Below are 14,178 nucleotides of genomic sequence, written 5' to 3' on the forward strand. Positions count from 1 at the left end.
TACAAGTCAGGCGCCAAAAAGGCAAGAGAGAGGGGCTTCATTGTAAACGTTTGCTCTGATTGGTGGAGAAAAACAACCGCCCGCCCCCCCACGTTTCAAAAGCGTGACGGTGCTTTTTTTTTTTGTTACGACACACGAATAAATTAAGAAATAAGAAACAAAAGTCAAATAGGTAATGTTAAGGCTTGGTGTATGTTTTGGTCTTTGGATTTTCGTTGTACAAACCGGAGTTAAAAAAAACAAAAAACAAAAAAAAAAGAGGGGTTTATCCGAATTTTTTTTTAAAATACAAACATTGAAATGAAAAATAAAGTGTTTTTTTCCAGTGTCAAAAATCAATAACGAGAACCAACATTTTCTTTTTTTATTAAAGTTAAAGTACCAATGATTGTCACACACACACACTAGGTGTGGTGAAATTTGTCCTCTGCATTTGACCCATCCCCTTGTTCACCCCCTGGGAAGTGAGTGGAGCAGTGGGCAGCAGCGGTGCCGCGCCCGGGAATCATTTATGGCAGGGGTCACCAACGTGGTGCCCGCGGGGACCAGGTAGCCCGTAAGGACCAGATGAGTCGCCCGCTGGCCTGTTCTAAAAATAGCTCAAACAGCAGCACTTACCAGTGAGCTGCCTCTATTTTGTAAATTGTATTTATTTACTAGCAAGCTGGTCTTGCTTTGCTTGACATTTTTAATTCTAAGAGAGACACAACTCAAATAGAATTTGAAAATCCAAGAAAATATTTTAAAGACTTGGTCTTCACTTGTTTAAATAAATTATTTTATTTTTTTACTTTGCTTCTTATAACTTTCAGAAAGACAATTTTAGAGAAAAAATACAACCTTAAAAATGATTTTAGGATTTTTAAACACATATACCTTTTTACCTTTTAAATTCTTTCCTCTTCTTTCCTGACCATTTAAATCAATTTTTAAGTGTATTTATTTTTTGTAAAGAATAATAAATACATTTTAATTAAATTCTTCATTTTAGCTTCGGTTTTTTCAATGAAGAATATTTGTGAAATATTTCTTCAAACTTATGATTGAAATTCAAAAAAATTATTCTGGCAAATCTAGAAAATCTTTAGAATCAAATTTAAATCTTATTTCAAATTATTTTGAATTTCTTTTAAAATTTTTGTTCTGGAAAATCTAGAAGAAATAATGATTTGTCTAAGTTAGAAATATAGCTTGGTCCAAATTGTTATATATTCTAACAAAGTGCAGATTGGATTTTAACCTATTTAAAACATGTCATCAAAATTCTAAAATTGATCTTAATCAGGAAAAATTACAAATGATGTTCCATAAATTCTTTTTTAAATTTTTTCAAAAAGATTTGCATTAGCTAGTTTTTCTCTTCTTTTTTTCGGTTGAATTTTAAAGAGTTGAAATTAAATGGGTTAATAAATGGGTTGTACTTGTATAGCGCTTTTCTACCTTCAAGGTACTCAAAGCGCTTTGACACTACTTCCACATTTACCCATTCACACACTGATGGAGGGAGCTGCCATGCAAGGCGCCAACCAGCACCCATCAGGAGCAAGGGTGAAGTGTCTTGCTCAGGACACAACAGATGTGACGAGGTTGGTACTAGGTGGGATTTGAACCAGGGACCCTCGGGTTGCGCACGGCAACTCTCCCACTGCGCCACGCCGTCCCTGAAGTCCCTGAAATTGAAGATAAACTATGTTTCAAAATGTAATTTTAATTTTTTTCCTGTTTTCTCCTCTTTTAAACCGTTCAATAAAGTGTTTTTTTCATCATTTATTCTTTACAAAAAACCTTCCATAAAAGGAAAAAAAAATGTGTGACGGAATGACAGACAGAAATACCCATATATATATATATACATATATATTTATTAAAGGTAAATTGATCAAATTGGCTATTTCTGGCAATTTATTTAAGTGTGTATCAAACTGGTAGCCCTTCACATTAATCAGTACCCAAGAAGTAGCTCTTGGTTTCAAAAAGGTTGGTGACCCCTGGTTTATGGTGATTTAACCCCCAATTCCAACCCTTGATGCTGAGTGCCAAGCAGGGAGGTAATGGGTCCCATTTTTTTATAGTCTTTGGTATGACTCGGCCGGGGTTTGAACTCACAACCTACTGATCTAGGGGCTTACACTCTAACCAAGGGGTGACAAACGTGCGGCCCGCGGGCCGGATCAGGCCCACCAACAGGTTCTATCCGGCCCGCGGGATGAGTTTGCTAAGTATTAAATTGAGCCGAAAATTTTGAATGAAAGAAACTGCTTTTCTAAATGTGTCCACTAGATGTCACAATAGCAATTCTTTGTATCTTTGTAGATGATGCTACATATGTAAAAAAAAAAAAAAATCCCTTGATGTTAGTGCACCAGTCGAGCAAACTACATAAATAACATCCGTTTATTAGGTTTTGATATAATTTTTTTATCTTGATAGATTGAAAATGAACTCCAATGAGTTAACTGATGAACATTATCAGACAATTTAATCAGAAAGTATAAATAACAACTAAAGATAGAAAACCATGACTTGATTAACGTACACCCCGACTTAAACAAGTTGAAAAAATTTATTGGGGTGTTACCATTTAGTGGTCACTTGTACGGAATGTGTACTGTACTGTGCAATCTACTAATAAAAGTTTGAATCAAACAATACTACAAACCGCAACATGTAAGTGAAAAAAAACAACAACAACATTATTATTTATACACTTTCAGAATGTCTTTGATCTATTTTTAAACAAAGAAAACAATCTGAAGTTGTCTTCATTTTTAAGTTATCGTGCCGTGATTTTACCAGTCCAGCCACTTGGGAGTAGATTTTTCTCCATGTGGCCCACGATCTAAAATGAGTTTGACACCCCTGCTCTAACCACTAGGCCACTGAGTAGGTTTTATGGCTTTCATTTTAAACGTCATCCAACAAAATATAAATTATCGGTCAGCAAAAAAGAAAAAAAATCAGGCCAAAAAATTTATTTTCTCATATTCGAACATCGGAACCGGAAGTTGATGTTTGAAGACAAGACCACGTGCTGGTTTGTAGGAAAAAAAACTCTGTGGTGTTGCATCCTGCGTTTAAATATAAAAATATATTGATCTTTGAACATCTGGTCTTCCTGAAAGAGGATATTTTAATACATTCATAAAAAAAAAAAAATGTTTTAATACATAGTTATTACTTTCGACACTGAAAATAACATGTTGCTTCTTATTCTATTTTTTGTGTTTCAAAACAAAACGTATATGAACCAATTGTTTTTGTTTATATTACAATAATTTCATGATAAAAAAAGTAATTTTTCACTCCTAGAAAGTCAGTAAACAAGCTGAAAGTATGAAAGTGTGCATAGATGTGTTGACGTTGCTCAGCTTCCTCTGTAGGTGCTGTAGGAGAAACGAGACATCAGCAGGGGCACGTGAATCTTCTGCTTGGTTTCACTGATGTTGAACACCACCTGCATATGCCAAACTTCTTTTTACACTTGCATCACACGCTCACATGTTTCTCCACACATTGTACCCTCGATAAACGCTTTCCCACGGCCAAGGTTTGACCCTGGAACAGATCAAGTTTATTTCCTCGGCTCACCTCAGCGTAAGGATAGAAGGAGTCCTGGCCCAGACTGTCCCAGTAGGAGCCCGTTTCAAAGCGTAATTTGTAAATGCCGGGGACAAAGGATGCCCGGCTGATGAGTCCGGGGCAGCGACCGTCCTCATTGGTCGTCCTGACAACACACGAATGTAAACATATGTCAGAATCATGTCGGGTTGTCAATAGTATCAATATTTTTTTTTTAACCTGTCACATGGACAAATAATATTGTTGATCAGGACACTCATATTTATACTGTAAATATTTATATTTACTTCTGTGTGGCATATGTTGCATTATTTATATTAAACTTTATTAAATGTTTAAATATATTCTTTGGGCACCTTACGATTCCATCCGATTCCTGGGGTGACGATTCGAATCAGAATCAATTCAATCAATGTATTATTTGGTATAGTAATTGTAATAAAACTTTAACAAAACAGATTAAAAGTAAAAAAAAATGCTCCTTCTGGTAGCATGTGGATGGCCTAAAAACTTCTTTTTCTAATTGTTCTTGTTAAAAAATTTGCATATATATTTTTCTTAATTATAATTATTATTATTACATTATATCATAGGCTGATTGGCAACACTAAATTGACCCTAGTGTGTGTGTGTAAATGTTATCTGTCTGTATGTGTTAGCCCTGTGATGAGGTGGCAACTTGTCCAGGGTGTAGGCCGCCTTCTGCCTGAATGCAGCTGAGATAGGCTCCAGCGACCCCCCGTGACCCCAAAAGGGATAAGCGGTAGAAAAATGGATGGATGGATTACATTATATCATATTATTCAAATTATAATGATGAATCGATTTAAAATGGGGATGAATAATAATTGTGATTCGTATTTGAAAATATAAACATATATATATATATATATATAGACATATATATATGAATAAATAAATATGTATATATACATATACATATATATATATAATGCAAAAATATTAAATTCATTATATGAATTAATACATTAGTTATAAATATCAAATAATAACAATAATCACATAAAAAATAATAACAAATATAAAATAATAATTATAATAATAATACAATTATTTAAAAACAATGAAAGCAATAGTAATACAGAATTGACTACATTACACTACAAATGAAACAATTATAATAACAATAACAACATTGATTAGTGATAATAATATTTACCTCTTTTATCGCTTCTATCAAATGCATTCGAATCCAAAATTAATGAATAATTGGATTATTGCAATAAAAAAAAAAAGAGCAAGAAAAGTAAAAAACAAGGAATGGACGATATTAAGTTGTGAAGTATCGACACTTCGATACGAAGTCAATACCAACACGCAAAAAGTACATCAATGTCAGTATACCTTTGTTTTGATAAATACATTTTCCAACACTCCGCAATAAAGTCGTGAATTTAAAAGTACGTGGGTTCAGGTAAAAAAAAAATTTGGTATCGATAACTGTATCGCGTCAACCCTACACACGTGTGTACGTGTGTGTGTGTGTGTGTGTGTGTGTGTGTGTGTGTGTGTGTGTGTGTGTGTGTGTGGGTGTGAGAATCGTACGCGACGTTCAGCATGGTCCAGATCTTCAGCTCCGAGTCCAGTCGATGCAGACTGAGAGACATTCGGGCTGCAGGGACGCCATCGCTGGTGTTGAGCACATGCGTGGTGAGCGGGCTGGACTGCGTCGTCATGGCAACAAGGTGGAGCTCCTCGATGCTAAAAACACAAAAAGCGATACGATGATAAACCCGTTTAAAAAAATAAAATAAAAGAAGCATACTAACCTTTGACCCTGCCTGTTGTTGCCTCTCACTAGCAGATGCAGGGGTGGGGGGGATTCTTATAACACATCAACATACATTCACAACACAAACACAAACAGACACTTCATTAGGTACAGCCGGTCCTGTGGACGTGACAACGACGTGGGGACGATCCTACCTTCAAGTGTCCCCTCGCTCCGCTCGTCTGGCGCTCACCACCCTGCATGCACTGCAAATAAAGCTGGGGGGTGTCAAAGGTCGCCTCGGCTGGAATGAATGATTACAAAAACAGTCAACAAAATGTGATCGCTCGCTTGCGGGAAGACGCAGCGATCAAACACTTTTTGTCACTCCAGTGCTGACATTTCATTAAGGACTTGATTGGGGAGGAAATTGTTGCTGATAACCAAGACGGTCGTCATGGCAACATCCATTTATGGTCTGTGGTGCTTGTTGTCATTGGCGACACCGCTGGGCTGGAGTCTACCCCAGTCCACTTTCGCTGAGAGGTGAGTACACCTTGGATGTGTCACCGGCCAATCACAGCACACGCTTACACAAACAAGCTTTCACACGCATGCCTGGGAATTTTCAGCCATGTTTGTAGTTTCAAATTAGCATAACATGCATGTTTGTATTATACAATCAACATTATTTTATTATACAATTATCATAACATGCATGTTTTTATTATACAATCAACATTATTTTATTATACACTTATCATAACATGCATGTTTTTATTATAAAATCAACATTATTTTTTTATATAAACACACACACACACACACACACACAGACACACAGACACACACACTTTGGATTCGTCACACTACATTTCCTTTGTTTATTTATATTATTATTTGTTATTAATATATAGTATACATACATATACAAATAAAACAGAGCTAATTACTACGCCCCTGTTGTCAAAACCATAAACAAATAATAATAATGGGTGTGAATCTTTGGGCACCTCATTTTTCAATCCAATTCCAGGAGAGATGATTAATTTCAAGCCAATTCCCGCACTGTTATTTTATTTCGATATGATTGTTCAATTTGCTCATTATCGCGGAGGTTGTCAGTGCAGGGACAACGCAAATAGAACAGGAAGTTCAAACAAAATAAGGGCACAAAAAGGAAGTGAACCAAAAAGACAGGGGGAAAAACGCCCAGACACTAAACAACTTAACATAACAGACGGTGACAATAATAAAGTACCAATGAAAGTCACACACACACTAGTATTGTTAAAACTGAACTTATATAACAGGATACAGGTTAGAAAAACTCATTTGGGTTACATGGGATGAAAGCGACTTTTTTTTTTCTTTGAAATGTTTTTTTTTTTTAAGAGTATGAATCAAATTAGATTCAGGATGATTAAAAATCGCAATTAGGATGTGAATCGATTTATTTTGTGCGCCCTCAATGATAATAGAATGTGTCACTTATAACACAAATCTGACACGAAGTGTTGCTATATCATGTCTCTTTGTAACATTTGTTAAAAAATAAAGTAGATCAAAATGTCCCACGTTTGATTAAACTTTAATTTTTTTGCAAAAAAATATTCAGTTTTCTTCCCATTTTTACTAGGATGTCATTTTTATTCTATATCATCCATCCATCCATCCATTTTCTACCGCTTGTCCCGTTCAGGGTCGCGGGGGGTGCTCTGGAGCCTATCTCAGCTGCATTGGGGCGGAAGGCGGAGTACACCCTGGATAAGTCGCCACCTCATCACAGGTCATTTTAATGAGAAATAAATTATACCAATATATTCTTAATTCATATCTTGTTTAAAAATATATCGAAATATATATACTTGCCAACCTTGAGACCTCCGATTTCGGGAGGTGGGGGGCGTGGTTGGGGGCATGGTTAAGAGGGGCGGAGTATATTTACATTCACCAAGTCAAGTATTTCATATATACATAATATTTTTGTATATATATATATATATATATATATATATATATATATATACACATATATATGTATATATACATGTATGTATATATATATATATATATATATATATACACATGTATATATACATATATATGTATATGTACATATATATATAAAAGAAATACTTGACTTTCAGTGAATTCTAGCTATATATATATATATATATATATATATATATATATATATATATATATATATGTAGGTGTGGGAAAAATCACAAGACTACTTCATCTCTACAGAACTGTTTCATGAGGGGTTCCCTCAATCATCAGGAGATTTTTTTTTTCTCCTGATGATTGAGGGAACCCCTCATGAAACAGTTCTGTAGAGATGAAGTAGTCTTGTGATTTTTCCCACACCTACATATTGCGCTCTACCACGGTATCGAGCACTATTCTCTGGATAATCCAATCAAGACATATATATATATATATATATATATATATATATATATATATATATATATATATATATATATATATATATATATATACACATATATATGTATATATATATATATACAAATAACATTTCAGTGTTCATTTATTTACACATTTACACACACATAACATTCATCTACTCATTGTTGAGTTAAGGGTGGAATTTTCCATCCTTGTTTTTCTAACCATATGCATGTACAGTACATGGCAGTATTGTCCTGTTTAAGAGAGTCAAACATTACCATGTATTGATTTACGTGGACCCCGACGTAAACAAGTTGAAAAACTTATTCGGGTGTTACCATTTAGTGGTAAATTGTACGGAATATGTACTGAACTGTGAAATCTACTAATTAAAGTTTCAATCAATCAATCAATGCTGTTTACGGCAGACGAACTGCTTCACGGTAGACGAAAACGGACTGCTGTTGTTGTGTGTTGTTGCCGCGCTGAGAGGACGTTAATGAAACTGCCTAACAATAAACCCACATAAGAAACCAAGAACTCGTTCTCGATCATTTTACAGTTATAACATCATTGGGCAGACATGCTGTGGGAAAGCGGACGTGAAAACAGGCTCCGGTCCGCATAGAACTGGAGGGGGCGTGGCCTCCAGCTCCGCCTAAATTTCGGGAGATTTTCGGGAGAAAATTAGTCCTGGGAGGTTTTCGGAAGAGGCGCTGAATTTCGGCGGTCTCCCGGAAAATCCGGGAGGGTTGGCAAGTATGCCATGGACAAGTCGCCACCTCATCGCAGGGCTAACACAGATAGACTGACTACATTCACACACACATTCACACACTAGGGCCAATTTAGTGTTGCCAATCAACCTATCCCCAGGTGCATGTCTTTGGAGGTGGGAGGAAGCCGGAGTACCCGGAGGGAACCCCCAAAGTCACGGGGAGAACATGCAAACTCCACACAGAAAGATCCCGAGCTCGGGATTGAACCCAGGACTACTCAGGACCTTCGTATTGTGAGGCAGACGCACTAACCCCTCTGCAACTGTGCTGCCCTTTTCTATATATCAATCATATTTTGGATTAATCATGATTAATCACAGGTTATTACTCGCTTGCCTAATTCACAAATACACAAATGCATCTTACTGTCGGAATGTCATCTAGGAACATTTGAAATGTTTTCCTTGAATAGATGTTATTTGCATTGACCGTATGGCCGTGAAAAGAGCAGAGCCTGTACGAAATTACCTGCATGGTTAATGCAATAATTTTTGTGATTGATCACATGAGTTAACGCGTTAATTTTGACAGCGGATTCCAACTGCCGGTGGCCAGGAGGGCCCACCAGAGCCGCCCAGATCTGCCCGAAGTGTTTGTTGAAGTAGAAGCTCCCACTGCACGTCCACGTCTGCGAGAGCGGCCACACATCCAGGTGAGGACCCAAGAAGCGAACCTGGCGGGATTGTCTCAAAAGGTGCCGGACGTCTTGCCTCCTAATGACCAACCTGACGCCTTTTTGAGACACGTGACGGGAATTACGCGACACCAGCCGCGAGCGCGCGGGTACCTGTCGATCATCAATAAAGCAGAAACCCGAAGAAAAGGTCAATAACGCTTACGTGCGACGCCTTTCTTCATCCTCCTCCTCTTCCTCGGTCCAGGCGCCGACGGGCACGCACAAACGTTCACGTCGGCGAACCAAAAGAAGTGCACATGATGATTATTGCGCGGCAACTTATAATTTTATAACTATTTCAGGGCCTGATGAAGACCAAAAAGAAAAAAAAGAAACATTCCAGATCCGCAAGCTCCGCCCCCTTTCCTCAAATATGTGATAGGAAGGGGGGGGGCGTGGGAAAGAAGCGGACTGAGAGACACTTAAAAGGGAGACACTCTGAAGGACACATCCGTGGAAACAACATGGAGCTCGTGTGGGTCGTCATGGTGACGCTGGGTCTTCAGCAGGTGCCATCTGCCTCGGCTCAGGTGAGTCCACTGAGTGGAAACGGTACTTGTTAGAGAAGAACTAGCACTGTTTGCAGAAGCTCTAGTTTCTGCAGGTCTAGAGGACTAAATGTTCCTTCAGGTCGAGAGAGGAAGAAGAAAATATTTTGCGGCCCCCTCACCCTCTATCAATCTATATACAGTGGGGCAAAAAAGTATTTAGTCAGCCACCGATTGTGCAAGTTCTCCCACTTAAAATGATGACAGAGGTCTGTAATTTTCATCATAGGTACACTTCAACTGTGAGAGACAGAATGTGAAAAAGAATCCAGGAATTCACATTGTAGGAACTTTAAAGAATTTATTTGTAAATTATGGTGGAAAATAAGTATTTGGTCAACCATTCAAAGCTCTCACTGATGGAAGCAGGTTTTTGGCTCAAAATCTCACAATACATGGCCCCATTCATTCTTTCCTTAACACGGATCAATCGTCCTGTCTCCTTTGCAGAAAAACAGCCCCAAAGCATGATGTTTCCACCCCCATGCTTCACAGTAGGTTTGGTGTTCTTGGGATGCAACTCAGTATTCTTCTTCTTCCAAACACGACGAGTTGAGTTTATACCAAAATGGATACATGGATGATACAGCAGAGGATTGGGAGAATGTCATGTGGTCAGATGAAACCAAAATAGAACTTTTTGGTATAAACTCAACTCGTCGTGTTTGGAGAAAAAAGAACACTGAGTTGCATCCCAAGAACACCACACCTACTGTGAAGCATGGGGGTGGAAACATCATGCTTTGGGGTTGTTTTTCTTTTAAGGGGACAGGACGATTGATCCGTGTTAAGGAAAGAATAAGTGAGGCCATGTATCATGAGATTTTGAGCCAAAACCTCCTTCCATCAGTGAGAGCTTTGAATGGTTGACCAAATATTTATTTTCCACCATAATTTACAAATAAATTCTTTCAAATTCCTACAATGTGAATTCCTGGATTTTTTTTTCACATTCTGTCTCTCACAGTTGAAGTGTACGTATGATAAAAAATTACAGACCTCTGTCATTATTTTAAGTGGGAGAACTTGCACAATCGGTGGCTGACTAAATACATTTTTGCCCCACTGTATGTGTATATATATACACACACCAATGTGTGTATGTATGTATATATATTAATATTTGTGTGTTTGTATATGTATGTATGTATATATATATATATATATATATATATATATATATATATATATATATATATATATATTTTTTTTTTTTTTTATTATTATTTTTTTTTTTCAATATCTCATATATGATGTATAAATATGATATATATAAAAATATGTGCTATGTGAGATTATATTAATATTAATATATATATATATATATATATATATATATATATATATATATATATATATATATATATATATATATATATATATATAATTAATGTAGGGGTGGAACGGTACGTGTATTTGTATTGAACCGTTTCGGTACGGGGGTTTCGGTTCGGGTCGGAGGTGTACCGAACGAGTTTCTACACGGACATATTGAGTATTGTACCGCATGTTGTGTAAACAATGCACACCAAGGCACCACACGGCATGCTAGCAACGACTGGGCTACAATAGACTGACCAGATCTCCTCTTTTCATCGGATATGTCCTCTTTTGCGGGGCTGTCCGGGTGGAGTTTCTTAAATGCCTAAAATGTCTGGCATTTTAAGATTGGGTTGCGTGTATTTTCAATGTACGTTCAGGGTTAAGAAGGGGTTAAAAACAAAAATTGTGCACGCAGCAGCATTCGTGAGGGAGGGGCAGAGTCAGAGAGAGTGAGAGAGTTATTATAAACGCGCATGCGTCGCCCGGTTCTGCTTTTTATTGATAGATTTATCAGATTTTATTTTTTATTATCTATAGCAGGGGTGTCAAAAGAGTGCCCCGGAAGCCATTTGCGGCCCACAGCTAATGTTTTAAAGGCCCACGGCACATTCTAAAAATACTATTAAAATATACAAAAACATACACAAAAGTGAAATAAAAAAGCTTAAAGGCTAAATGTAATTTAGAAAAAGTTGCAACGTTGACTAATAAAACAAAGCTGTTTTTTTTTTCTTTCAAACTGTCATTGCTCAAAACATAATATTGAATCAAAATCAATGTTACTATGAATTATTGACCTATCCAAGGTTCTGATTACTTCACATTAAATATTCCACAAAAAAATATATATATTTGTGGAATATTGACATATTTTGATCATTTGAAGCATATGTAATGTATTAATTTTAAATAACGCAACTCAACGTTTGCTTTTTTTCTCTTCATCACTGATTGTTACTCACTGCTGAGCCAACAAACAGAATAAAACGTGACTTACTGTACAAGGTCTGCTGTCATTAGGATGCAGACTGCTGGGATGTTCATATATTTGAAGAATGTATCATGGTTCTCACCTGTACAACTTGTAGACGGTAGGTTTTAACCTCAATAAGGTGCCAAACTCTCAGCACGGGAAACTAAAAAAAACAACACACATAAGTTCAGTAGTCTTATCAATAACAAACACATACTTTTCAAATTGGTTAATCATCAGGTCAGCTGAACCATGCCTCAAATGTTCTGTATTCTCCACTTATTTACAGAGAAACTTAAAGGTCTACTGAAACCCAATACTCCCGACCACGCAGTCTGATAGTTTATATATCAATGATGAAATCTTAACATTGCAACACATGCCAATACAGCCTTCTTAGTTTACTAAATTGCAATTTTAAATTTCGCGCAAAGTATCCTGTTGAAAACGTCGGTATGATGCGCGTGACGTCTCGGATTGTGGTAGACATTTTCTTCCAGCCCGATCCAAGCTAGAAGTAGTCTGCTTCAATGGCATAATTACACAGTATTCTGGATATTTGTGTTGCTGAATCTTTTGCAATTTGTTCAATTAATAAAGGAGAAGTCAAAGAAGAAAGATGTAGGTGGGAAGCGGTGTATTGCAGCTGCCTTTAGCAACACAAACACAGCCGGTGTTTCCTTGTTTACATTGCCGAAGGTGAAGCTTTACTATGGAACAGAGCGGTCAAGCAAATATGGTTCCCGACCACATGTCAACCGGCAGGTTTCGGTGAGAAAATTGCGGTAATAAGTCAGCTCTTACCCTAGACATGAGCGGAGCTTGCGTCCTCCTGCAGCTGCGGACTCTCTTACCTCCTCCCACCGGAGACACTGGCGGTCACCACACCCGTGGGCACACCCCTCCGAATTTCAGGTACGACCATATAATCTCACTAAAACACTATTAAAACAATAAGCAGATAAGGGATTTTCCAGAATTACCTAGTAAATGAGTCTAATAACATCGGAATCGCTCCCACTGCCCTCCCCCTTTTTTTTTTCTAGTCCTTCACTCTCACTATCCTCATCCACGAATCTTTCATCCTCGCTCAAATTTATGGGGAAATCGTCGCTTTTTCGGTCTGAATCGCTCTCGCTGCTGGTGGCCATGATTGGAAACAATGTGAGTATGTGAGAAGCTCTACAACCAGTGACGTCACGCGCACATCGTCTGCTACTTCCGGTACAGGAAAGGCTTTGTTATTAGCGACCAAAAGTTGCAAACTTTATCGTGGATGTTCAAAACTAAATCCTTTCAGCAAAAATATGGCAATATCGCGAAATGATCAAGTATGACAAATAGAATGGCGATGCTATCCCTGTTTAAATAAGAAAATGTCATTTCAGTAGGCCTTTAACAGCACTGCCCGTACTTTTGACATAGTAATGTTTTTTTCAAGTTGTGTTCTACAAGTAAATTTTAAATTTAATTTATTTCATTGTGTTGACATTGAGGCACATAATGGTCGCCTTCATATTTGTTTTCATCCTAAACAGGAATAGCAACCGACTCTTCGACGAAACAGCTAATTTAGACAGAAGCAGCAAATAAACGCGTCTTTGACTTCAAGTTGAAGTCATAAACACATGGCGTCAAAAATAAAATGTGTCATGTTGACTTTATAGAGCACGTTCAATTTGAAACCCCACCTTTTGACTTTTGGCGCTGCCGGCGAGACTTTTAACCACAACTTCCTCATCTCAGAAGGAAAGGCATCTTATTGGCCCACCTTCAACGCAAACTCCCGCCCTCTGACAGATTGTACGGTGTTTAAGAACTGTGATTGGATATATTTTATGTTAGTCCCGCCTATTCAGACACGTTTCTAAATATGATTGGCTTTTGTTTGTGACAACTTTTAGTCTCGTTTGTAATTCGTCAACACTGGTTTAGTGAGGGGAGGTGTTTTGTTGTTGTTGCGGAACCTGACAGGTGATGGACACAAAAAAAAAGGAGGTAAGATGACGTCATTCTAGTTCCTTTTTCTGCGGATTTCTCCGCTCCTGCGGATAATTTTGTCAACTTGTAATGTAAACGTTTTGTGTGGATTTTGAAAAATGTACTTTCTCAACTTCAAACATTTTTGATTTGAGGCGCAAGACATTTAT

The 14,178-nt window shown here is 37.3% G+C and overlaps 2 protein-coding genes across 7 annotated transcripts in view; one reads left to right on the top strand and one right to left on the bottom strand.

Moving 5' to 3' along the window:
• Positions 1–2,957: 2,957 nt before the first annotated feature.
• On the bottom strand, positions 2,958–13,817 carry LOC133549216 (5-hydroxyisourate hydrolase-like). Of its 6 annotated transcripts, none has more exons than XM_061894416.1 (7): positions 13,720–13,817; positions 12,129–12,191; positions 5,527–5,615; positions 5,370–5,397; positions 5,146–5,294; positions 3,589–3,724; positions 2,958–3,454 (listed from the first exon to the last, which is right to left on the bottom strand). In XM_061894416.1, the coding sequence occupies exons 5-7, from the start codon at positions 5,274–5,276 to the stop codon at positions 3,365–3,367; spliced, it is 357 nt and encodes a 118-aa protein (XP_061750400.1). In that variant the 5' UTR covers positions 5,277–5,294; positions 5,370–5,397; positions 5,527–5,615; positions 12,129–12,191; positions 13,720–13,817; the 3' UTR covers positions 2,958–3,364. The 6 variants fall into 6 exon arrangements, with proteins under 6 accessions (XP_061750400.1, XP_061750399.1, XP_061750398.1 ...); XM_061894415.1 differs by having other exon boundaries at positions 5,146–5,301; XM_061894414.1 differs by having other exon boundaries at positions 5,370–5,424.
• si:dkey-234i14.3 (fibulin-7-like) overlaps positions 5,554–14,178 on the top strand; it is a 26,819-nt gene continuing 18,194 nt past the window's right edge. The window contains 2 exon segments of the mRNA XM_061894412.1: positions 5,554–5,857; positions 9,040–9,160. Of these exon segments, the coding sequence (XP_061750396.1) occupies positions 5,769–5,857; positions 9,040–9,160 (210 nt within the window). The 5' untranslated portion in view covers positions 5,554–5,768.

This window comes from Nerophis ophidion, linkage group LG03, assembly GCF_033978795.1.
Source record: "Nerophis ophidion isolate RoL-2023_Sa linkage group LG03, RoL_Noph_v1.0, whole genome shotgun sequence".
NCBI lineage: Eukaryota > Metazoa > Chordata > Actinopteri > Syngnathiformes > Syngnathidae > Nerophis > Nerophis ophidion.

What these genes read in the sequence shown, in the direction of transcription:
- LOC133549216 (XM_061894416.1), bottom strand. Translation starts at nt 5,276, where the DNA reads ATGACGACGCAGTCCAGCCCGCTCACCACGCATGTGCTCAACACCAGC. An exon ending in TGGACCATGCTGAACGTCGC is followed by an intron (nt 3,725 to 5,145) that starts GTACGATTCTCA and finishes GTGTGTTGTCAG; the next exon opens with GACGACCAATGAGGACGGTC. An exon ending in CCTTCTATCCTTACGCTGAG is followed by an intron (nt 3,455 to 3,588) that starts GTGAGCCGAGGA and finishes TGGCATATGCAG; the next exon opens with GTGGTGTTCAACATCAGTGA.